This window comes from Myotis lucifugus, unplaced genomic scaffold, assembly GCF_000147115.1.
Source record: "Myotis lucifugus unplaced genomic scaffold, Myoluc2.0 scaffold_99, whole genome shotgun sequence".
Classification (NCBI taxonomy): domain Eukaryota; kingdom Metazoa; phylum Chordata; class Mammalia; order Chiroptera; family Vespertilionidae; genus Myotis; species Myotis lucifugus.
In genome coordinates this window covers 560607-586954 of record NW_005871147.1, presented here as the reverse complement: position 1 = coordinate 586954, position 26348 = coordinate 560607, and the positions used below count along the sequence as shown (strand labels likewise).

Genomic DNA, 26348 nt, shown 5'->3' with positions numbered 1-26348 from the left:
TCTGCAGATTCCTCCTCTTTGTATGGGGTTTGGAAGTGCCCAGACGAGGCCCAGCTGTGAAGCAAGGCTGCTGCTGCTGCCAGGTAGTGGAGCCTTCTTTTGGAATCTCTGGGGCTCTCTGACCCAGCTGCAGTTTGTTTTAGGGGAAAGGACAGGCCATTCATATGCAAAAGCCGATGTGCACAGCTTGGGTGGGGTTGTAAATTGGTGGGGCAGGGTCTCTGGGAATCACCAGGATGGAGCAAACAGTAATGGCTTCCCTGAACCGGAGAAGTCCCTGGTTCTCTGGGTCCCGCGCACCCATGCAGGAACAATGATTGCTGCGAGCACCTCTAAGAGTAAGCCGCCCTCACGTTCCTGTCCCAATGCCAGACAGTCCAGTTTCTCCCCATATGTGTCTGGATCCCCCAGAGTCTCGCCCATAACTGGAATTCAGAGCAAGCGGGAGCTTGTATCTCCCTCCCGGTTTAAAGAACAGCACATCAGGTGCCAGCACTTTCCGCGCCTCTGCACCTCTTACCAGTCTCAATGAGCTTTCTTTACCTCTCTAGCTGTAGAATTTCCATTCAGCCAGCTTTCCCACAGTTCTGGGTGGTAGTTCTGCCGTTTAGTTGTAATTTTGATGTGGTTGTGAGAGGCAAGGTTAGGTGATTACCTGTGCCGCCATCTTGATCTCTCTCTGACATCATCATTTTGATGGTGTAACTGAGAGCCCAGCTCAAAGGAGTACATTTAGATTAGTTTACTGTAGGTTAAACCGTTCTCCATATTACACAATGTTATCCCAGTTTAGTTCACAAACTCACAAAGTCACCAAAATAAAGCACAATCAGTTATAAACAGAAATTATATCAGAGAGTGAATCTGTGAATGTAGCCTTTGTCCTCAATTTAGAGATCACATCCTTCTGTACCATTAGGACCTTTTACCTACAACATCTATCTGTCAACACTGGAAAATTTCAGATAGATCTGGTTCATCATGATACCATAGCACAACTTAATCTCTAATATTTCTAAAGTTTGGCTACACATTGTGATCATTCATGGAGTTTTAAAGAAGTATTTATGCTTGGGTCTCACTCTCAGTGATTCTTATTAAATTGATCTGGGGAATAACTTCACCAGTAGAATTTTTTTAAATCCCTGGATTCCTAGATTATCTAATGTGCAGCCAAGATTGAGACCCATATGTATCTTCCTCAGCATCCAGTTTCAACAGATAAGGACAAAAATAAATAAAATAAGTATGTATATATATGTGTATATATGTACTTAGTATTGCTTTTTACCTGTTGGAAGTTTCTATGCTGGACTTTTTTTCAAAGCTCCAATTTCACAGAACGTTAAAAAAGTATAAATTGCCCTGACCGGTTTGGCTCAGTGGATGGAGCATCGGTCTGCGGACTGAGAGGTCCCAGGTTTGATTCCTGTCAAGGGCATGTACCTTGGTTGCGGGCACGTCCCCAGTGGGAGGTGTGCAGGAGGCAGCTGATCGATGTTTCTCTCATTGATGTTTCTAGCTCTCTGTCCCTCTCCCTTCCTCTCTGTAAAAAATCAATAAAATATATTTTTTTAAAAAAGAAAAAAAAGTATAAATTGACAAAAACAAAAAAACTCAAAATTCCTGCTAGCTCTGCCGTTTTCTGAATCTACTAGTATGTAGTGCTTATGTGTAGAGATATCTGTGCTTACTAAGAAACTCCAAAGAACCACATAGAGGAAATTGTGAAATTAAGCTCAAATAGAATGACTATACTGAGTAACCAATGTGAGGGGAAGTTTGAAATCAGATTATTTCAAATTCACCGTGGAATATTTTATTTCTTTGTTCTCCAACTATACTGTTAGAGCTCTCTAACATGTTGTTGTATGTTTGTGTCTAGATGTGAAAATAAACTATATGTATTCCCTTTTGCAAGGAGGTGATTTAGAATGATAGAGAAGAGATCATTGAGATTGATGTGGAGGATAAGATCATAGTACTTTGGATTAATACTGCTTGTGGGTTTTGTTTTTTGTTTGTGTTTTTGTTTTTTTGTAGTAAGAGTTTGGATAAAAATAAAAGGAAAACACTGAATTCTTTAAACTATGTTTCAAACCAGACCAATACTACTTATTGGTTTTTTTCTTGAATTTGATTTGATTTGATGAATGCATTAATTTTACAGCTGGTCCTTGACAAAATTAAGTCAACAATTTTTTATAGTACACACTTTATATAAGACTCCAAGTTGGCACTGAAAATATTATGAAAAGGGCTTTCAAAGACACACTTTGAACATTTTACAGTCCAGAGATAGTCATATAAATAACTAACTATTATACAGTGTGATAGTATTGTAAAACAGGTATGTATAATGTGCTATGGAAGCACAGAAGAGGGAACAATTAATTCTTTCTGGTAGGCATCCAGAAAGTCTTTATAGAGAAGATAGGAAATGACATTTAAGCAATCTTTTGGTGAAAGGATGTTGTTCATTGTGATTATGATAGGTGAAAATTCCAGTTATCATTTAATAACTGCTCACTTAGTGGCAGATAGCATGCTGTATTTTCTGTACATTACTATATTTGTTTCTCACCATAACTCCATAGGGTATTACTGTGTCAACTCATAGATAAGGATGCTGAGGTACAGAGAATTTAATTTTCCTAAGATCTTATAAATAATAATAGTTCAAAGATGGAGTCCAACTGGGCTGTGATAGACACCCAACACCATTAATATATATTGAGTATAGTCTTATTATATTGTCAACTGGAAGTATTCTAATTTTTTTCCGTTATTTAAAAATGTAAAATTCATTCTTAGTTCACGGGCTGTCCAAAATAGATGGCAGGCCAGATTTGGCTTGTGGACTAGTTTACTGACCTTTGGTTCATATGATGAAGAGGATTTATTAGATTATATAACGGTAGTCCAAAGATAGGGTACTTTTCTTTTTTTTTCAATCTTTAATTTTTTTATTGATTAAGGTATTACATATGTGTCCTCATCCCCCCATTAATCCCCACCGCCCACCCCCACTCATGCTCTCATCCCCCTGTTGTCTGTGTCCATTGGTTGGGCTTATATGCATAGGGTACTTTTCTTGAGTAATTCAGTGTCAATAAGGACCTTGGTATCTTCCATCTCTCTGCCCTAATTTTCATAGTGTTAACTTTATCCTATGGTTTATTTTCCTTGTATTTACAAGATGGCAGCCAGAATATCCAGGATCCCCATGGGTTGTCTTTCCTGTCTAGGGAGAGACAAGACCCTTTCCAGAAGCTCTTTCTAATGTCTCATGAACTTGATCCTTTTAGGTTTCACTCCTACCATGCCACAGGAACCATGCTAAACATTGTACATTGACTAAATTTAATAATCAATTCTTAGTCTGTATGTTATTTGACCTATCAACATCTGTTCTTTTTTCAGTCCATAAAACCCTTTCTTTTCTTGACTTCTGTGTTCTTTAGTTTTGTTCCTATTCTCCAGCCATTACTTCTTCTTATCTGCTGATTTATTATCATTTCCCCAGCCTCTACATGTTGGATTCAGCCCCAAGGTTTGGTTCTCTGACCTCTTCTCTCTCTTTCTCTCTGTGTCTTTTATCTATACTCTTTTCCTTGGGGATGTCATACAGTTTAAATATGATTTATGTACTGATGACATGTATGTCCATCTCTGCTTGTCTAAGGCATCTCAAACTTAGTGTGTGTAAAACTGAGCTCCAAATACTCTTCTCATCCCCAAACCTATTCTCTCAAAAGTCTTTCCTATCTCAGTAAATTGCAGAAACATTGTTTGGGTCCAAAATATTTGATACCCTTGACTTCTTTCTTTCTCTTTCTCTTAGATTTTCTTCACTGTACCTTCAGAATATATTCAGAATCTGACTACTTCCACTACGCACTTAGCCCAAGTGTTCATTCTTCTGGATTTTCACAGCAGCCTCTTAATCGTCTCTGTCTGCTTTTGAATTCTCTTCCCTTTTCTGTTCCCCCCATCCCCACCTTAATAGGTGTTGTTGTTGTTATAATAGTGGGCAGTGGAGAGTCTTGAAAAGAATGCGGAATTTTGAAACCAGACAATTTTAATTTTAGGATTGCTACTTACTTACAGTGTGCTTTTGGGAAAGTCATTTACTTCTCTGAATATGAATCTTATATTTAAAACTAGAGGCCCGGTGCACAAAAATTTGTGCACTGGGGGGGGGGGGAGGTCCCTCAGCCTGGCCTGTGCCCTCTTGCAGTCGGGGACCCCTCGGGGGATGACCACCTGTTGGCTTAGGCCTGATCCCTGGGGGATCGGGCCTAAGCTGGCAGTCAGACATCCCTCTGGCAGCCCGGCAGCCCTTGGGGGATGTCCACTTGCCAGTGGGGAGCAGACCTAAGCTGCAGTCGGACATCCTTAGCGCTGCTGAGGAGGCAGGAGAGGCTCCCACCACCACTGCTGTACTGGCAGCCATCAGCCTGGCTTGTGGCTGAGCAGAGCTCCCCCTGTGGGAGCGCACTGACCACCAGGGGGCAGCTCCTGCATTGAGCGTCTGGTCCCTGGTGGTCAGTGTGTGTCATAGTGACCTGTCATTCCGCTGTTAGGGTCAATTTGCATATTACTCTTTTATTATATAGGATAGAGGCCTGGTGCATGGGTGGGGGCCGGCTGGTTTGCCCTGAAGGGTGTCCCGGATCAGGGTGGGGGTCCCGCTGGGGTGCCTGGCCAGCCTGGGAGAGGGGCTGATGGCTGTTTCAGGCTGGCCACAGCCCCTTTAGGCTAGGGGTCCCCCCTGGGGTGCCTGGCCAGCCTGGGTGAGGGGCTGATGGCTGTTTGCAGGCTGGCCACCAAATCATGTCTGTCCTTGTTGGCATTAAGTGTATACTATTCATATCAGAATAGTAAAACTTTATGTGTGTGTGTGTGTGTGTGTGTGTGTGTGTGTGTGTGTATTTGTATTCCATTCAGTTTTAATACCTCCCCATCCCTTCTGTTAGGGTCATATATTTAAGTTCCTAAAGGAAGATTGAAGACAACTTCCAAAGTTGTCTAATCTAATCTAATATTTATTCTAGCTGAGAACACTAAAGATGGGTTTGAGCTGCCACATTTAAAGTCACTTAAGTTGTTTATTTTTCAACTATAATGTTTTGATCCTGAATTGAAAAGAATAAATCATTTAAAGTATCCCTTACTTACAGGAAAGAAAACATTTTTCTTGGAATTGTTTAGGCACTTTCCTATTAGACTTCCCCTAAGTTAAATTCCTTCATAGGAAATCATTAAATACTGAATATTCCCTATATGGTTGGTATTTCTTTACTAGGAATGTATTAGTGCTCTAATACACCTGAGTGGACAGCTGTCTATCCTATGTGGTAATTCTCCTATGACATTATTCATAACTCTTTGAAATAATGGGAATTTAAAAATCTATTAACAATGTTTCTCAGTATTAAAGATATGTTGTTTTATATTATTTGCTGGATTTAAGTTAGTAAGCTGATTAAAAAAACAGATGTTCTCTGATGATTATCTCAAATCCAGGAAATCTCAGCTCTGATTTGAGAAGTTAGTACTTGGGTTGGACAGTCAGGTCTTTCCTTTATTATTTCTGTACATGTTACATCAGTGGGTTTTCCTCTCTTAAGTTCACAACACAGGGTGGAGCAAAAGTAAATTTATAGTTGTGAGTATGTGAAGTACAGAGTTTATTCTTGTATTATTATTTATTACTTATTCTATTATTTTCCATAAGAACAACTAACTTACTTTTACCCCACCCTGTATATTTGTAGTAAGTCTTTAATTCATTTTTGGTGAGTAAATTCTAACTTCACTGATATAGTCCTGCTATACCTTCTACACTCCCCAATGACGAAATCCGTATTATGCAAATAACTTGACTTGCTCTGTATCTACATTGTCAGGTCTTATAGCCATTACATACTATAATCTCTCTGTTTTAAAACCTTCATTTAGTCTTAATTCTACAATCAATTGTATGTTTTATTCTTATTGCCAGTCCTTATTTTGATGTGTCTCTAGTCACTTTGATTGCCCAATGTTAGTCCTCTGTTAGACCTAGAAAGAGATCATGAGAACAATATTTCCTAAATTCTTGCATGTTGATAACAGTTTGTCATTACTCTTTATACTTAGAGGTAAATTTTATTTCATGGAAAATCTTCAGCTCAAATATGTCTTTATGTATTTTCAATATATTATTCCATTTTCTTCTATTACTTTTTTTCTTATAAATCATGTGATGTTTTGCCTAAATGCCCAAAGGATTTTTTCTCCTTTTTTCTTTAAAGTCCAGGAATTTTAATAGAAAATACCTTGGTGCATTGATCTAAGTTGATTGTCTCAAGTACACATGGTGTTCTTATAATATGTAATTTCACATATATATGTATATGTTTGTGTGAGTATGTATACATGTATTTACGCAGACATATAACCATATATATTACATAATGCATAGACATTTTTTTCCTGGGAAGCTTTCCTAAATTCTAGTTGTTATATTTGTCCATTTTTTTTACTTTGGTTTTCTTCTTTAGGGACTCTTATTTTTTTTCATATCTGGATCTTCTTTGTCTATTTCCAACATTTGTCATCTTGCAAATCCTTTTTAATCTTTCTTCTTTTAAAAATAATTTGTTAAAGATTTTCATTTTTTTACCTTCTGTCTTTTAAAGATTTTTTTGTTGTGTTTATTTGCTCTTGTGTTTCTTAATAGTTTAGTCTTCATTACTGAAATGATTTTTGTTTTATTTCTAATTCTTCCTTGGTTTCTGTCTTCTCATTTCTGAGTTTTTCTGATTCTGATTTACATTGCTCTTTTATGTATTATACTAGAGGCCTGGTGTTTGTGCACTGGTGGGGTCCCTCAGCCTGGCCTGTGCCCTCTCGCAATCCGGGACACCTTGGGGGATGTTGGATAACCGGTTTTGGCCCGATCCCCGCAGGCCCGATCCAAACAGGAGGGAGCCTGATCCTGTGCATTGAGCGTCTGTCCCCTGGTGGTCAGTGCGCGTCATAGTGACAAGTCGACCAGTCATTCGGTCGCTTAGGCTTTTATATATATAGATAATAAGTATTCTTATCACTTATAAAACATGTAAATGTAATTTTTATTATAGTAAAACATATAGCCCTGGGGATTATTTAACATATTTTAGATCAGCTGTCGCCAACCTTTTTGACCTCATGGGCCACCAGTGGTCCATGGACCACTAGTTGGTGACCGCTGCGCCAAAGGTTTCCTTTAACCAGCGGTCGCCAGCCTTTCGGACCTCACAGACTACCAGTGGTCCGTGGACCACCGGTTGGCAACTGCTGCTTTAGATAAATAAGCAGCTGTAATTAATTTAGGCATTGCTTTAAATCAAGGCTTCTAAATTGCAATTCTGTGAATGAACTTCAGAGTTGATGACATAGCTTTATTATATGCAAAGCAGAGTGTATATGTATGTGGATAAGGAAAGAATACCCTTTAAGAGGGGAGAATAAACTATCCCCACACAAAAAATATTTAAGGATAAGAACCTTTGGTTTATATAGGAAATATCTTCAAATATTTTAATGATTGAAATGATAAGAAATGAAAACAAATGATAGATATAGTAATTTTAAGATATAGGCAGAACCAGAGTCTATATTACATCAATTTTATTATCTATTTGCTTATGTTTTTTCTAATTTTATGCAGATGGAGGGAGCGAGGAACCACCGGATCGAAGACAGTCAAGTGTAGACTCTCGCCAAAGTCGCTCTGGGCAAGGTAAATTAAAAAGAAAAGATAGCAGCTATACCTTCCTAGTACTTAATCTGAGGACTGGGGTTTTCGCTGGGTCTAGTTTAAATATTCTAGGGTTTAGTTGTTACAGTTTAATTTAATTTAAAACAGTTGTATATGAATTTGTTAAAGGTAAAAGAAAATGAAAAATAATCTCATGTCATTTTTAAATGATATTAAGGTTTTAAGTAATTTTGGAGCATTGTGGTATATGTTTGGGTAACACTTATGAAATATAACCAGAAGTAAATTTTTAAAAAATATATTTTTACTGCTTTCAGGGAGGTAGGGAGGGGGAGAGGGAGAGAGAGAGAGAGAGAGAGAGAGAGAGAGAGAGAAAGAAATAGAGAAACATCAATGATGAGAGAGAATCATTGAACGCCTGCTTCCTGCAGTTTTTCCCATTGGGGATCAAGCCTGAAATCTGATCATGTGCCCTGACCAGGAATTGAACTGCAACCTCCTGGTTCATAGGTTGACGTTCAACCACTGAGCCAAGCCAGCTGGGCCAGAGGTAAATGTTTAACAGTAACATTTGTTAGAGTATCATCACACTGGCTTTTAAATATTTGGTCAATGCTATATTTGTAGTCTTAGCTCTCTCAGAAGAGGTGGCTTTTGTTTATAATTACTGTCTTAAATTAGGATCTTCTTATTTTCTTTTTCTGTTTAAAATTTATTATCATAGGCTTTTAATTGTTTTTTGTTGTTTTTTTTTTAAGTGACAGCTTCCAAACTAGGTTAAAATGTGATGTACCAGTGAAATTTTTAGATAGGCCTTCCCTTGATTACCTTATTTAAAACTAGAGGACTGGTGCACAAATTCATGCATGGGTGGGGTCCCTAGACCTGGCCAGCGATCAGGGCCGATTAGGTCTGGGCCGATCAGGGCCTGCCAGATAGGGGGAGGGATTGCGGGAGGTTGGCCAGCCTGGTGGAGGGACCGCGGGAGATTGGCCGCCGGCCCCAAGGAGGGAACTGGCCCTCGGCCCCCCTGGGAATGGGACTATGTCTGCTGCCACCCACCCCCGGTTCCCCGTCCCAGCCCGGGGCCTGAAGGGCCTGGTGGGGTTGGGAGAGGAGGCGATGGTTGCGGGCCAAGTGCGGAAGGAACGGATGCCAGATGCCGATGCTGCCATCGGTGCTCTGCCACCGCACGGTTCCCTGCCTTGCCCCCTCCTCCTTCCCTCGCCGCCACTGCTGCAGGCAGGTGGCCCTCAGGGAAGGGAGAGGATGGGAGTGAGACAAACTCATGTGTCAGGGCTGACTTTCAATAGATTGCAGTGAGGAAGCTGCTCTGCCAAGTACGAAACCCCAACCCAGAAGCAGGTTGTCTACGAATGGTTTAGCATCAGGGGCTCATAGTGGCTGGCTGGCTGGGGGAGGGACCGCGGGTGGTTGGCCAGTGGGAGCGCACTGACCACCAGGGGGCAGCTTCTGCATTGAGTGTCTGCCCCCTGGTGGTCAGTGCGCATCATAGCGACTGGTCGATCAGTCGTTCTGGTTGTTTGGTCATAACGGTCGCTTAGGCTTTTATAGATATAGATATAGATTACACGAGTGGCACTCCCACTCTCTTTTTTATTCATAGTACTTATATCCTTTGTATTTATTTTATTTTCTATGTCCAAAACTAGAATGAATGTTCCATGATTGCAGAGATTTTGTCTGATTTGTTCATTGCTGTATTTTCAGTGCCAAGAATAAGTTTCTGGTATATAGTAATTACTGAAAAAAATCCTGTTGAATGAATGAAGTGATCTTGTAAGAGAATGAGAATTAAGAACCTAAATATATTACAGAATTTCAGGCAGTCATTACTGAGTTTGATTTTTTAGAAACTCTTTACTTACAAATAAAACAAAGCACACATTTACAAATGTATGGTGTTTTAATCCTATAAAAGCTCTTTGTCATAGTCCTGTTCCCTTTTTCTTCAATTTCATTCTTCCCAAGTTTTGGACTTGTATTATTTTTATAAAATAGTTTGTTGCAGAATAAAAAGAGGAATAATTTATACAGGTTGATTTGGAAATTTTAACTTACACTATTACTTAATTCTTTTGAGGAATCTGACTAAAAAGGAAGACGTAAATGTAGTCATCAGAGGTTTCTTCAGGAAGCAGCTCAGCTAGATCACTCCATATATCAAAGCTCCCAGTCATCCTTTGAGGCCTTTTCTCCTAAATATGAGCAGCTAATGAAAGATTACTAGATATTTTTAAAAATCCTCTTAAAAATGGAGATTAAAATAAACATAATAAAGCAACTTGGAGAGAACAGAAATTTTACAGAGGAAAATAACTGAACCATTATTAACATCCTCAGGGAAATAAGAGAAAATAATACAGCCACAAAACAAGGAGGAGGTACTATAAAAGAATAATATTCTGATTTTTAAAAGAGGCTTTCACCATTAACATTCTGATAGAGATCAAAAGCTATCAGAAGTAATAGGAAATTAATGTTAAAGAAATCTCTGAAAAAGTTGAGCAAAAAAAAAGATTATAGAAAAGAAGTGAAGAGTTAAGAAACTTACAGAACCAGTCCAGGAAATTTCAATTTTCAAATAATAGTTGTTTCCAAAAGAAAGAACAGGGAAATGGGAAATAAATCATCAGTAAAATTATTCAAAAAAATTTTCTTGAACTTGAGGTTCCTAGTTGAAAGGCTTACCGAGTGTTCAGTACAGTGGATGAATATAAACACCAACAAAAATACAGTGTGGTGAAATTTCAAATTACTGGGCCAAACAGATTTTTCATGCTTCCAGAGAGGGGAAAAACTTGTTATATACAAAGTAACAGGAATCAATTAGCTTTGGCCCTGTCAGTGGTAGCATTATAAAACTGAATGAAAATGAAACATCATTTTCAAAATTTTGAAGGAAAGTAATTTCAACCTTAGTATTCCATATGCATCAAAACTATTGATCAGATATAAGAATAAAATTGAGATGTTTTAAGATATACAAGGTTTTTGTGTGTGTGTGTGTTTTGCCTTCCTTTTCTAGGAATCTGTTGGAGGATGTAATCCATCAAAATGAAAAAGTCAGCCAAATAAAAGGAATGGGTTACAGGGAATAGGAAATTTAACAAAGGAGAAAGTGAAGAACTCTTCAGGGTAACAATGAAAAAACAGGGACAGAGGGCAATCAGACCAGATTGGAGTAGGTTAGAAGCCCCCAGAAGACTCTTTTTCAGGAAATGAGATCGATAGAAACCTGATGTATTTAATTATCTTTAGAAAATTTTTAGGCAAAGGCTCAGGTTTGAATTGGTGATAAATATATAAAATAATAAGTGAAAAAATTGTAAACTCAGTGGAAAACAGTGTGTAGTAAAGGAGATGTTATAATAAGTCCAGTCCTTGGGACATGGTGTGGGATAGCTGATGTCCATGCCATTTACCTCCAATAGTAAATCTTATCAGTTTACTCCACTTCGGTGTAATATTTTCATTATTTGATTTGGACTATTATGGTTAAGAAGCAGCTCTAAAGCAGGGACAGTATATCTGGCCTGTGTGGCCTGTTATTGTACATTTGATAGATTTTTTTTTTTTTTGCTAAGACAGTTTTCATTTTTTAAAAAATATATATATATTTATTGATTTCAGAGAGGAAGGGTGAGGGAGAGAGAGATAGAAACATCAATGATGAGAGAGAATCATCGATCAGCTGCCTCCTGCACGCCCCTACTAGAGATCAAGCCCGCAACCCAGGCATGTGCCCTTGACTGGAATCAAACCCGGGACCCTTCAGTCCACAGGCAGATGCTATATCCACTGAGCCAAACCAGCTAGAGCGGGCTTTCATTATTTTTGCATCCGTGTTCATCTGGGATGTTGACCTTAAGTTTTCTTGTCTTATAATGTGTCTGATTTTGTTATCAGGGTATTGCTGGCCTCACAGAATTAGTTGAAAGTTGAGGAATATTTCCTCCTTTTCAATTTCCTGGAATATTTTGTATAGAATTGCTATCACTTCATTCCTCTTTGTGGGAAAGTTTTAAAATACAAATTGAATTTCTTTAATAAATATAGGGCTATTTGAATTATCTATTTCTTCTTGAGTGACCTTTTAAAATCTGGAGAATCTTGGGGGGATGATATTCAAAATATTTAATAATGAGTATGCCATAAATATCAACCAACCAGAGCAGATGCCAGTCTAACTAATTTTATGTATTTATTTGTAATGTATCTTTGTTGTTGAAAGTATTACAGATATCGCCCTTTTTCCCCCATTGACTCTTCTTACTCCCCCAGGCCTTTACCACATTATTGTCTGTGTCCATGGGTTATGCATATATGCATATATGTTCTTTGGTTAATCCAACTATATGCCTGTGTAGGCGCATAATGCATGATAAACTGCCCTACCTGATTGTGAATACAGTTTCTGTTTAATGTCTCTTCTCCAATAATAATATTAAACATGTAAGGTAAGGTGTCTGGTGAGGTGTCTTATCTTTTGAGTATGAGTGCTTTTTCCTGTGTGTTAATTAGCTAGATCCGATTCTGATCCGTCTTTCGAGTATGATGGATTCTGACTTAAACATACCCACCCACACTCACCACTCTGCTTTAGGGGCAGAGACCTCTCATGTCTTCTGTTTATCAAATGTAGGAGATGGGAGATGGCCTGACTACTTAGACTGAATCAGGTCCCACCCCTCTTATTCAGATTGCTGCCCCTTGGCCCTTCCTGTTCCTTGTATCTTTTGCTTCTGTGCTTAAAACAGACTGGGAACACTCTCATCTTTCACAGTTTATCCTCCTGTGCATACTCTGGGCTATAATTTTTTCAGTCCAATTGCATCTAGGTTCTGTTTTCCATGGATTTCTCTTTTATTACTTTTTTTTGTTTTGTTTTGTTTTATAATGCTTTAAGAATTTGTTCTCTTTAAAATACATTTTCTGTTATTTCCACATAACCTATATTATATATTTTTGCTATTTTAGTCAGAACTGCCATCATTTTTTCCTTTACTACTATAATAGTGTCCTAACTTATTTTCTTTTTTTAAAAAAATATTTTTATTGATTTTAGAGAGAGAGGGAGGAAGGGAGAGGGAGAGAGAGAGAAACATCAATGATGAGAGAGAATCATGGATCGGCTACCTCCTGCACGTCCCACACTAGGGACATGCACTCTGGGCATGTGCTCTGACCAGGAATCGAGCCTTGACCTCCTGGTTCACAGGTTGATGCTCAACCACTCAGCCATGCCGGCCGGGCCTAACTTATTTTCATTCTTGCCAACATATAGTCTGTTGTCTATTTCATAGCTATAGTGCTCTTATTAAAACAAATCAAATCATTTCCCCAAACTTGAAAAAAAAATTCTCCAGTGGTTTCCTATCACATTCAGAATAAACTCCAAAGTCTTTATGATTCCTTACATGATCCTGTTGCCCTTTTCCTAATACTCTCTTTGTCCTAAACAATCCCTCCATTATCAATTCTGTTTAATCTATGCTGGCCTTTTTGCTTAACCGTTTGAGTCCCAAGCATGCGATCGCGCTGCTTGGTATTTCTCGACATAAAATAAAACAAGCGCTATCACGCTGTTTGGGTCTTTTCGTACTCATTTAGAGAAAGCGCGGTTGCGCTGTTTGGGATTCTTCGACAGTGTTTTTTCAATACCCCCTGGGACTCAAACGAATCGTATGTTTTCTCGACATAAAATCTCAGCAGCGCGATTGCGCTGCTTGGGACTCAAACGGTTAAACATGTTTTGAGTGTTTTCTTTGCAAGGCCTGTACACTTGCTCTTTCTTGACTAAATAGCTATAGATTTCTGTTTATGTGAAAGAGGCCTTCTCTGACCATCTACCTAAATACCTGGCCATAACATTCATAGGATCTATCACTACCTAAAATTAATTATTTATTTACTTGTTTATTGTCTCAACTACAAGAAAATGTTTCATTTGAGCAGAGACTTTGTCTTGTTCACCACTATATCCTAGAACACTTGCATATAAAAATTTGTCCGTATGTACTCAATGGAAGAATGAACAAATATCTAGCACTTACTGTGCTTGGGAAAGTATGTGGATGTGCCGAGGCCACATATTGATCCGATGTGCACTTCTGTTAGTTATGTCACTGGAAAAGTAAAGCAGTGTGAGAAATATGTTGAATATAAGTAGTTTGTCAGACTATCAACTCTCTATTGATTTGTATACAAATAAGGCTCTTGAAATATGACTGTAAAACTGATGTGCCAATTTAACCCTAGTATGGCCTTCTAAGCTTGGGTGGATATTTTCTGCTTTCCAGTATAGTATATTATATGTAATTGTATTGTATTATTTACTATATTTGGTCCTATTTGTTGGGTTTCTGGTTTTCAGGAGTTTATTCACAGTAGGATCTTTGGATCCTGCATTTAGGCTATCAAATTGATAAAGGAAGCTTATCAATTCTAGGAATTCTGGTTCTGTATTTTTGGGAATCATGGATTACATCATAAGAATTGGTGGTTGTTTTTTTGTTGTTGTACTAGCTCCATTTTTTGCATCAAATAATTTTTTCATTGGAGATCAGCTATATATAAACTTAATTTTTTAGTTCTAGGTATTAAATAAGTGCATGAGCCAGTGTAATATGGTGCAAACCAAATTTTTATTTACTTTTGCAAAAATCACATTGTGCAGGCATTAGGCTCTGATATACAAGGTGTATTAGTGTAATAATGCCCACGACCAACTCATACTGGAAGACTGAGAAACTGTACCATGTTTGGCTTTGCATGAGTCCCATTATTTAGAGCCCATTTCTTTGATAAGTACATTCTGGTGAATCTATAGTAATAATGTACTAAATTGTCAAATATGCTGTCTTCTGATTCTTTTTATTTCCTTTAAATATGTAAAATATTTAGTAGATGAGATGTTCATGCTCTTGAAAAATACACTAATTATTCTTCAGTTTGGTAAGTTACAAAGATTTTTTTTATTAAGCCAGCAGTGTTTTGTTATATAGAATGATAAGGAAAAATATTTCATTATTCAGTATATAATTTATCTCAGTGTAAGAGTATATCTGGAATAGGGGCATCACTAATGCACAAAATTATTTTGTTGTTTTAGTAGTTATCATTATGATAACAATTATTTAACTTTCAACATAGTTTGCTTTAAGAATAAAGAAAATAAACATAACATGTAATAATATATATGTGCTGGCACTAGGCTGGATGGTTTCACATCATCCTCATTTATTTCTTAGAGTAGTACTGTGAAAGTATTATTTTCAGTAGGAAATAATCAGGCTTTATACTGATATACACCCCAAATTTCATTCATATGAGCCTTGTTAGTAGCATGTATTTAGAATCTTTTTAATCTAATTCTTAAAATACAAATTTGTTTGTTGATGGTTGGATAAGAATTGAAAGACCTGACCTTAAGTGACAAATTCATTTGAAGTGTCATTATTTCTAGTCCTATATTCTTCAGACATTTAACTTCTTGTTGATTCTTCTTGGTGTAACACTTCTTTTTCCATAAAATTAAACTTGAAATTGGCCCTCTTCAGCAGTCACCAACCAGTGGTCCGCGAGGTCCGAAAGGTTGGCAACTGCTGCTCTAGCTAACAATTTCTTGTTCTCTTGGGGTGCTAGGGATGTGTCACTGAGCTCATACTGGCCTATGCAAGGATATAGTGGTGTGTGTGTGTATTAGTTTGAATATTTTAAAAAATAGAACACAATTTTTGTTCTGTTCTCCCGCAATTAACAGTGTAAAGTAGCCATATCTCCAGAGACATACTTAAATTCTAATTTCTTGAAGTCTGTATAATGGTCCATAGCACAACTAAGCCATTATTAGGTCGACTATTTCCTCATCTATGAGTGTTCATATTTTCAAAGTGATTCATAATACTATATTTAGTAATATCTTAAACTCTTGGAATATGCAGCCCCAAGCACATTTTGTGTGAGAACATATTGAGTATCTTACTTAGTATTATAATTGGCCTAGTTAACACTAGAAGCCTGGTAGAAGCCACTCCTTGCTTGTCCATATTTATGAAAGAAATGGAATAAAAGCATAGCAGCTAGAAAGGTTCAAAAATATATGTTGGACATCTAGAAAGATTCTGATTTATTATATCTTATCTGAATTTTTCTGCAAGAGATAAAACCTCTTTGAAAAATGTTATAAATTTTATTATTTAAAATTTTTTTTATTGATTTCAGAGAGGAAGGGAGAGGGATAGAGAGAAACATCAATGATGAGAGAATCATTGATCAGCTGCCTCCTGCACACCCACTATTGGGAATCGAGCCTGCAAACTAGGCATGTGCCCTTGACCGGAATTGAACCTGGGACCCTTCAGTCTGCATGAAGCTCTATCCACTGAGCCAAACCAACTAGGGCAAAAACTTTATAAATTTTAATGAAGATTCATAAACAGTTGGATAACAAAGGATGATGAAGGAACCTATTAATAAAGCCTTGGGTAAAATTATTATTGAGTGAATACATTTGTTTTCTTTCTTTCATTTGAGGAGTAGTTTGAATTTAATAAATTTTATTCCAATGCTGATTCCCACAAGGGGGCAGACTGAGACAACCTGAAAAACTTCATACTATAAACAATATTTATTTTAAATTCATAGTTGATTTATTAAGAAGGAAGGGGAAACCACCAGGGTCTAGAAATGAGTGGAGAGATAACTGGCTGACCATCCTTGAATGGTACCATATGTTGGTGGCTTCCACCTACCTCTTTCCCAGTGCATGCAACATTCATGGACTGTTGGCAGGTTGGTAACTCAGCTGTGGCTGTCATCAGATTTGCCTCGGTGAGTGGAAATCCATATTACCAAGCCCCTGTATAAATTCCATCCCTATTACCATGACCTCTTTGTTAATGAGCCCATTGGTCAAGCATAGAGTGGTTGGGTAAAGATACTGGCTGAGTCCTCCAAACAAAGCATCTTATTTACTGTGTTAGTATGCATCTAATCTGCAGAGTTTGCTATTTGGTAAGTATTCACATGGGACACAAGTTATATCATACTCTTTGCCCTTTCAAAGAGGTCTACCAATATACCTCATCTTCAGATTTCCTTGTCACCAGTTTTCTAATTATTCATTTTTTAATTATTCATATCACTAAACACTGTCCATGAGTTAGTGTAGAACTAGTACCTCTGTTCTCTCTCCTTGCAGGCAAAATGAATAACTAGGTACCCTGTTCACATTTTTGCCAAGAAGGGTTTTTCTTCACCACTATCCTTTAGGACTACCCTAGAGTAGGATTGTAGTGTTGTTGTCATCCTCATGTTGTTTTGCAGAGCTATCAGTAAACAAACATGATTACCCCACCCTCCACCCTCCACCCAGTGAGATGGTCACAGAGAATTCTTCATGAAATCAAATATATCCAGATCCAGATCGAGAGAAAAGGAGCAATATAGCAGAAGTAGAAACCTTGGGCATCTAGGCCACTTGCCATACAAGTTATTTATGCCTTCAGGACCTGCTCAAGCCTGATCTTATGTACACTTCTTTCTTTTCATAATGAAGTGCTGCAGTATACACCAAGCATATTGCTTTGTTGGTTCAACAATACTTAGTTCATGGTGGGCTGCCCAGGTCACATGGTAACATAGTGGCCCATGGTCAAGCATTCATTCTAAGGCTCTGTGGTAAGCCAAAAACTGTTTTTCAAAAAAAAGGACAATAGTTACTTGCACAGGATAGCATAGTTTTAAAATAAAATACTAGAGGTCTGCCCGAGAGTCAACTAAATTTCTATAATAAGCACCATACAAGATTCCCATTCGCCACAGATACTTCAAGCAACATTGGATCTGGTGGGTTATACTACCCAAGTGTCAAAGCAGCTTTCACAGCAGCCCATACTTGTTTCCAAGCCTTCTCTTGTTCTGGGCCTTTCTCACACTCAACAGTCTTGGTCAATGGTTCATAGTTTCATATACTGATATATATGAGGTACAAGTTGGTTCAGAAGTTCAAGTACATCTTTATCATTAGTGAGAGAGAGTAGGGGCAGCAACTTCTTCACTTTGGAAAGCCTATTGCTCAAGACCGTAAGGCTCACCGAAAGTTCACTGATGGGGAAGACCTCTGAATTTTTGTGGGATTTATTTCCCACCCTCTGACATGCATGTATTTTAACCACAATATCTAGATTAGTTGCTGCTTCCTGTTCACCAAGTCTAATCAGCATGAAATTATCAATGTAGTAGACCAGCATGGTGGCTTATGGGATGGAAATGCAGTTAAGGTCCCTGTGGATTAGATTATTACCTAGAGCAGGAGAATTAATAGGAGGTAGGGCAGTTAAAATGTGTAGCTAACTCTGACAGCTGAATGCATACTGCTTATGATGATCTCATTCTCAAGTCAATAAATGCAAACTAGGTGCCAGGGATATGTTGATTTGCTTTAGCAACAAAACCACATTTAAAACAGTAGCAGCAGCAGGAATCACACCTGAATAAGTTACAAAAATTCACTGTCATTCTCTGTCTTCTACATAGATCATACAGACAAATTGAGTGGGGATATGGTAAGAGTTATTATCCTTGGATCTTCCCAGTGTTTAGTGATTGGACCAGACTTTTTACCTTATACTCTAGAGACTGATTGAATTTGATTTTGGATATAGGTATGGAACTTTACTCTGCAATACAGTAGTCAGTCATTGGCTACATGTGGCTGTTGAATACTTGAAATGTGACTAGTGTGAAGGAAAATGTGTTGTATGTGTAAAATATACACCAGATTTTGAGATTTTTCTATCTCTGTTCTTTTCAAGAATGTTTGCCTTTATTTATTGAAGCATTCTTCTAATAGTTGCTTTAAGTTCTTTTTTTATTATTATAATATCTGTGTAATCTCAGGAATGACATCTTTTTATGGATTTTTTCCTTCTCAAGTTGAAATTTTCCTGTTGGATCATACACCATATAATTTTGGATTATATCTTGGACATTTTGAATATGACAGTATGAGACCCTGGGTTTTATTTAAAACCTAAGGAGAATGTTGAGTGTGTATGTGTCAGTTGCCAGTCAACTAGATTATGTTCACGACAAAGGTTCCTAACTATTTTCTAGGGGCTGTGGTCCCAATGTGTCAGTTCAGTTTTCTAAGCACTTGCAGTAGTACTCCTTAGTTCATTTCCACATATGTGATCCATTATCGATTCTGGGATCAAAGTGGTGGTATATCTTGTTGCTGTATTCTCAAAGCCTGTGGCATAATGTTTAGAACCAGATCCATGCATGCAGAACTCAGAGATGGTACCAGAAGTTCATACTCAACTTGATGGGATTGTTTTCTTTGCTATCCCACCTCACCCCAATCTCACCAACACATTTTACAGTAGGGTTTACTCTTGATGTTTTGTACATTCTGTGGATTTTGAGAAATGTATAATGATGTGTATCTACCATTATAGTATATAGAATAGTTTCACTGGCCTACAAATCCTCCCTCTACACCAGCGGTTCTCAACCTGTGGGTCGCGACCCCTGTGGGGGCCGAACAACCCTTTCACAGGGGTTGCCTAAGACCATCGGAAAACACATATATAATTACGTATTGTTTTTGTGATTAATCACTATGCTTTAGTTATATTCAATTGGTAACAATGAAATTGGGGTCACCACAACATGAGGAACTGTATTAAAGGGTCATGGCATTAGGAAGGTTGAGAACCACTGCTCTACACTCTGTTCATCCTTCCCTTCCCTCAGTCCCTGGAAACCACTGATCTTTTTACTGTTTCCATAGTTTTGCATTTTCCAGAATGTCATACAGTTGGAATTGTACAATATGTACCTTTTTCTGATTGGCAGCTTTTACTTAGTAATATACATTTAAGGTTCCTCCATGTCTTTTCATGGTGTGATAAGCTCATTTCTTTTTAGCACTGAATAATATTACGTTGTCTGGATGCATTACAGTTTATTTATCCATTCACTTATTGAAGGAATTCTTGGTTGCTTCCAAGTTTGACAGTAATGAGTAAAGCTGCAATAAACACCCATGTGCAGTTTTTTGTGTGGCTATAAGTTCAACTCATTTGGGTAAATACCAAGGAGCAGGATTGCTGGATTATAAGGTAAGAGTATGTTTAGTTTTGTAAGAAATTGCCAAACTGTCTTCTGAAGTACATTGTCCATTTTACATTCCTACTGGCAATGAATGAGACTTCCTTTTGTTTCACATCCTTGTCAGCATTTGGTGTGGTCAGTGTTTTAGATTTTGACTATTCTAATAGGTGTGTAGGGGTATCTCATTATTGTTCTCATTTGCAATTTAATGGTATATAATGTTGAATATCTTTTCATATGTTTATTGCCATCTATATACCTTCCTTTGCCTGTGTTTTACATTTTCTTGTTGTTGAGTTTTGTGTATTTTGGGTAACAGCTCTTTATCAGATGTGTCTTTTGCAAATATTTTCTCCCAGTCTGAAGTTTTTCTTATTTTCTTGACAGTGTTTTTCACACAGAAGTTTTAATGTTAATGAAGTCTAGCGTATCAGTTATTTCTTTCATGGATCATGCCTTTAGGGTTATATCTAAAAAGACTTTGCCATATCCAAGGTCACTGAGATTTTCTCCTAGGAGTTTTATAGTATCGCATATTATTTTTAGGTATATGATCCATTATGAGTTAATTTTTTTTGAGGGGTATAAGGTTTGTTTTTAGATTCTTTTTTAAAAAAAATGTGGATGTTCAGTTGTCCCAGCGCTATTTGTTGAAAAGGCTGTCTTTTCTGCATGTATTTCCTCTTTGCTACTTTGTCAAAGATGAGTTAACTATATGTGGGCCCATTTCTAGGCTTTGTATTCTATTCCATTGATCTATTTGTTTATTCTTTTTCACAGTATCACACTGTTTGATTACTGTAGCTTTATAGTATGTCTTGAAGTTTAGTATTGTCAGTCCTCTGTTTTTGTTCTTCCCCTTCAAATATTGAGTTGGCTATTCTGGTTCCTCGACTCTCCATATAGACATTAGAATTAGTTTGTTGATATCAGCAAAAATAACTTCCTGGGATTTAATTCCGATTGCTCTGTTAGGTTAGTTTGGAAAGAGCTGACATTTTGACAGTTTTGATTCTTCCTATCCATGAATATGAACTCTCTCCATCTACTTATATATTTGATTTCTTTCATCAGAGTTTTATCATTTTTCTGATATGGATATTGTACATTTTTTTAGAATTATATGTAAGTATTTTATTTTTAAAATTTGTAGCCTGGTCCGGCCAGTGTGACTCAGTGGTTGAGCGTCGACCTAGGAAACAGAAGGTCACGGTTTGATTCCTGGTCAGGGCACATGCCCGGGTTGTGGGCTTGATCCCCAGTAGGGAGCATGCAGGAGGCAGCTGATCAATGATTCTCTCTCATCATTAATGTTTCTATCTCTCTCTCCTTCTCTGAAATCAATAAGAAAATATATATATTTTTAAAAATTCATAGCCTGAATTTAAACATTCCTATCGTATCTGGGTCTGCTTCTGATGTATGTTCTGTCTCTTCAAAGTGTTTTTTTTTTTTTTACCTTTGAGTATGCCTTGTAAGTTTCTGCTGAAAAGTGGACAACATGTACTGGGTAATATAAACTGTGGTAAATAGTAATGTAAATGTAAGGTGGGGGAGGAAAAGCATCCTATAGTCCTATGATTAGGTCTCAGTCTTTTGGTAAGCCTATGTCCCTGGACTGTGAACTTCTTTGGTGCTTCTCAGTTGGGAGGTTGTTTTGTTTTTGTTTGTTTGTTTTTTTGTCCCTCTTGGGAAACTGGAAGTGAGCTCTGTGCATCCTTTCAAGGGTTTATATTTGCATTCAGTGGGTGAGTAAAGGTAAAATATGCTTGTTCTATCTTTCCTGGAACTGGAACCTAGTCAAGTTTTTCAATATCAAATCCTTGCTGGTACTTGTTAAACACTCATACTCTTTGCTTCTTTGTATTAATTCTGTTATGTAAAATTAGGGAAATTTTTGGGCTGAAGGCTTTCCCACATCTACACTAATAAAAGAGAAAAATGGTAATTGGCGTACGACCGCTACCCTTCCCATTGGCTAATCAGCATATCCTTATGCAAATTAACTGTCAGCCAAGATGGCGGCCGGCAGCCAGGCAGTTGGAAGCGAACATGAGGCTTCCTTGCTCCAGTGACTGCAGACTCCAACGTTCCCCACCTGACTTGCCGGGCTCTGTGCTGGCAGTTTGAAACATTCTAACAAATATAGCCGGCTGGGATCTCAGAGCTGAAGTTATACATTGTTTCGATTATAGAACGGCAAACAAACCAGAAGCGGAAGCCTCAGAGCTAGAGCCAGAGCTAAAGTTGGCCCAGAAGAAAAAAAAAAAAAGAAAAAAAGGAGCGGTTGGGAGCTTCCCGCCAGCCTGAAAGCAGCCCTCAGCCCCTCACCCAGACTGGCCAGGCACCCCAGTGGGGACCCCCACCCTGAAGGGTGTGTGACCAGCTGCAAACAGCCATCATCCCCTCATCCAGGCTGGCCAGGCACCCCAGTGGGGACCCCCACCCTGATCCAGGACACCCTTCAGGGCAAACCAGCCGGCCCCCAGGCCTCTATCCTATATAGTAAAAGGGTAATATGCCTCCCAGCACCGGGATCAGCGGAGCCGCGAGGCCTCCTGGCACCAGATCAGCATGACAGGGTGCAGCGCCCAAACCCCCTGATCGCCCTGCGACTCTGTGTGTGACAGTGTGTGGCGTCCCAACCCCCTGATCAGCCCTGCTCTGTGTGTGACAGGGGGTGGTGCCCCAACCCCCCTCCCCCCACCCACGGGCCCTGCTCTGTGTGTGACGGGGTAGAGCCATAACCTCCCCATCGGCCCTGCCCTGAGTGTGACAGTGGTGGCGCCCCAACCCCCTGATTGGCCCTGCTCTGTGGGTGATAGAGGGCGGCGTCCCAACCCCCTGATCCCTGCGGCTCTGTGTGTGACAGGGTGTGGCGTCCCAACCCCCTGATCAGCCCTGCCCTGAGTGTGACAGTGGTGGCGCCCCAACCCCCTGATCGGCCCTGCTCTGTGTGACAGGGGGCGGTGCCCTAACTCCCCTATCGGCCCTACTCTGTGCGTGACAGGGAGGAGCTCCCCAACCCCCTGATGGGCCCTGCTCTGTGCGTGACGGGGGCGGGGGGCAGTGCCCCAACCCCCTGATTGGCCCTGCTCTGTGAGTGACAGGGGGCAGCGCCCCAACCCCCTGATTGGCCCTGCTCTGTGCATCACAGGGGGTGGCGCCGCAACCTCCCCATTGACCCTGCCTTGAGTGTGACAGGGGGCGGTGCCCCAACCCCCCAATCAGCCCTACCCTGAGCGTGACTGATGGTGGCATCGCAACCTCCCAATCCGCCCTGCTCTGTGCATGACAGGGGGCAGCGCCCCAACTCCCCAATCAGCCCTGCTCTGAGCCCGACCAGGGGCTGCACCTAGGGATTGGGCCTGCCCTCTGCCACCCGGGAGCAGGCCTAAGCCAGCAGGTCGTTATCTCCCGAGGGGTCCCAGACTGCGAGAGGGCACAGGCCGGGCTGAGGGACCCCCCCTTCCCCCCCGAGTGCACAAATTTTTGTGCACCGGGCCTCTAGTTGTATATATTTAAAAGGTTCCTCTCCAGTGTGAATTCTTGTATTTCTATAAAGGTGAAAGGGATCATTGAAGCCTTTCTCACATTCATTACACATAAAAAGTTTCTCTTCTCTGTGTGTTCCCTTTTTCCCCATGGGATGAGTGACTTCTGATAACTTATCCATAGTCACTGCATTCATATAATTCCTAACCAGGATCTTCTCATGTGTTCAGTAAGGTTAAATAAAGTTCCTTTTAAAGAGTTTTCTGAATTCATTATAGATATAGTGTTTCTCTCTTGTGTGTATTCACATAGGCATTGTGAGCTTAATGTTCCTCCTGAAGGCATTTTCTCAGTCATTGCATTTGTAGAGTTTCTTCCCAGTGTGGATCAATGCTCTGGTGAATAGTAAACTGAGTGATTCAGCTGTAGGCTTTCCCATAAGACTTTGTGTTCATAGATTGTCTTCCCAGTATGTATTCTCTTGTGCACCACAAGACTAGAGATGTTCCTGAAGAATTTTCCACACTTTTTACCTTAATAAAGTCTGTCTTCAGTGTGAGATCTCATGTACATTTTGGGGATGAAAATAGCCTAGATGATTTCTTGCTATGAAATTATTTAAAGAGTTTCCCTTCATTTTTAAATCTCCCATGTCTGTAACAGGAATAATAGTTACTGAAGGCTTTCTTACAGTTCATACATTCATGATTTTCTCTCCTCTATGATTTCTCTCCTACAAAATAAGATTAGTATTCCCTCTAAAGGACTTTTTCACATAGGTTACATTCATAACATATATCTCACTAAGATTCCCTTTTACTTGTATCTCATTGATACAGACATTGTAAGGAAAAGCTGAGTTTTCCCTCTCTGATGCCTGCTTTCACTACTTTTTTTCAACTGTGTTGGGAGATCCTAGCCAGTGCATTCAAGCCTCTGTAAGAAAAGATGTTCTTTCTGTGTTGAGATCATGATCATGAGAAGAAAACACCAATAGGATACGTAGGTGGAAGGGTCAGCTCTGGGCCTCCACAGAAGACTAGAGGCCTGGGTCAGCTAAACCATCCCTATCCTCCCAGAGCCCAGGTTTCAATCAGACTGAGGGGCAAAAACAGTAAACAAGGCAGATAAAATACCTATTGTTAATGATGCTTTCATTGTAGAGCAGTGATTTTCAGCCAGTGTGCCACAAGAATTTTTAAAACATGCAGTCCCTGGCTATTTCAGGGGCACTGACCTCTTTTTCCTTAGATTGTCAAATAAAAAATAGCAACAGCCAACATAACAATAGCTGTCCAGTGTGAATGAATCAAAAGTATACCTATTTTTTATATCAGATAGGAAAAAGTATATTTTTTGGTGTACTGCAGAATTTTAGTAATTAGTTTATGTGTACCATGAGATGAAAAAGGTTGAAAATTGCTGCTTTAACTTTTGAGTTTGCTTAACTCATTTTTTTTTCTAGCAGCTTTTTTGTAGATTCCTTAGAATTTTCTACATAGGCATTCATGCTGTCTGACTACATGATCCTATACTAGCCTGATCCTATATGATCCTTCTCTTAGCCTGTTTCCTGCCTGATAGATCAACTTATGAGAATATCACCAACTCACAGAGTGGTATAAGCCTTGATTTAAAAGAACATTTAGAATAATGTAGGCAAAACCTCTTTGTTTCTGAATATGTAAGAGCTCTTGACTTTAGGAGTTAGTTTATCACCATGCTATGTTTTGTTTTGTTTTTCTGTGTACGTTTTAAAAATAAACTTTTATTGAAGTACTAGGGGCCCGGTGCACAAAAATTTGTGCACTGGGGAGGGGGTTCCCTCAGCCCAGCTTGCCCCCTATCACATACTGGGAGCCCTAGGGGATGTCCTACTACCTGCTCCCTGCTCCCCTTGGGGAGCGGGCCTAAGCCGCAGTCTGGCCTCCCTTTGTGGAAGGCGACCAGACTGATCAGGGGAAGGCACCAGCCCCATCACCGCACTGTTGCAGCCACTGCCAGTCACTGCAGCCACCAAGGTGTTTTCATCAACATGGACTCCAGTCCCTTTACCATGAAAAAATGACAACTTTCTTTAGGCATTTTCAAGAAGTGTCTTTCATAGGATATGACATTTCTTTCTTTCTTTATCCTCACCTGGGGATATGTTTCCATTGATTTTTACAGAATGTGGAAGAGAAAGGGAAAGACAGAGAGAAACATCAAAGTGAGAGGAACACTTTGACTGGTTGCCTCATGCATGAGCCCTGACCTGGGCCGGAGCCAGGGAGGAACCTGCAACCTAGGTACATGCCCTTGGTCAGAATTGAACCCAGAATCTGCGTTGGGCAGGCCGAGGCATTATCCACTGAGCCAAACCGGCTAGGACAGGATATGACATTTCTTAACCCTCCAGCAGCAGACCTTCCTTTTTTTCTCCAGGAGTGTGGTAAAAAAAACCCTAGATCACTTTTTGGACTCTTATTACCCAAGTTACTAAGAATATTACCAGTGGCATACAGGGAGCTTAACCAATCAGCAGTCAGAAAAGGTGTTTCCTCTGTAGTTCACACCAATTGCTGGTTTGGCCCCTGCCCAGGCCTAACGCCTCTGGCGAGTCATTAGCCCTGGGCCAGGGCACCCCCAGCTCCCAGCCGCCGTGGCCATCAAGGATCGCTGGCTGGCTGCGCCCCGGTTCCGGCCGCCACCACCATCAAGGATCACTGGCTGGCTCCTCCCCGGCCCAAGCCTAACGCCTCTGGCCGAGGTGTTAGGCCTGGGCCGGGCACCCCCAGCTCCCCGCCACCGCAGCCATCAACGATCCCTGGCTGGCTCCTCCCTGACCCAGGCCTAAAGCCTCAGGCCGAGTTTTAGGCCTGGGCAGGGGCACCCCCAGCTCCCCGCCACTGCCGCCACCAAGGATCGCTGGCTCAACGATCGCTGGCTGCTCCACCCCGGTTCCCGCTGCTGTTGCCAT

The 26348-nt window shown here is 39.8% G+C and overlaps 1 protein-coding gene across 1 annotated transcript in view; it reads left to right on the top strand.

Annotated features, from left to right (window-relative positions):
* TANC2 (tetratricopeptide repeat, ankyrin repeat and coiled-coil containing 2) overlaps positions 1 to 26348 on the top strand; it is a 250044-nt gene that overhangs the window by 62015 nt on the left and 161681 nt on the right. Inside the window, exon 3 of the mRNA XM_014458693.2 lies at positions 7700 to 7771. Coding sequence (XP_014314179.1) covers positions 7700 to 7771 — 72 coding nt within the window. The remainder of the gene's footprint in view (positions 1 to 7699; positions 7772 to 26348) is intronic.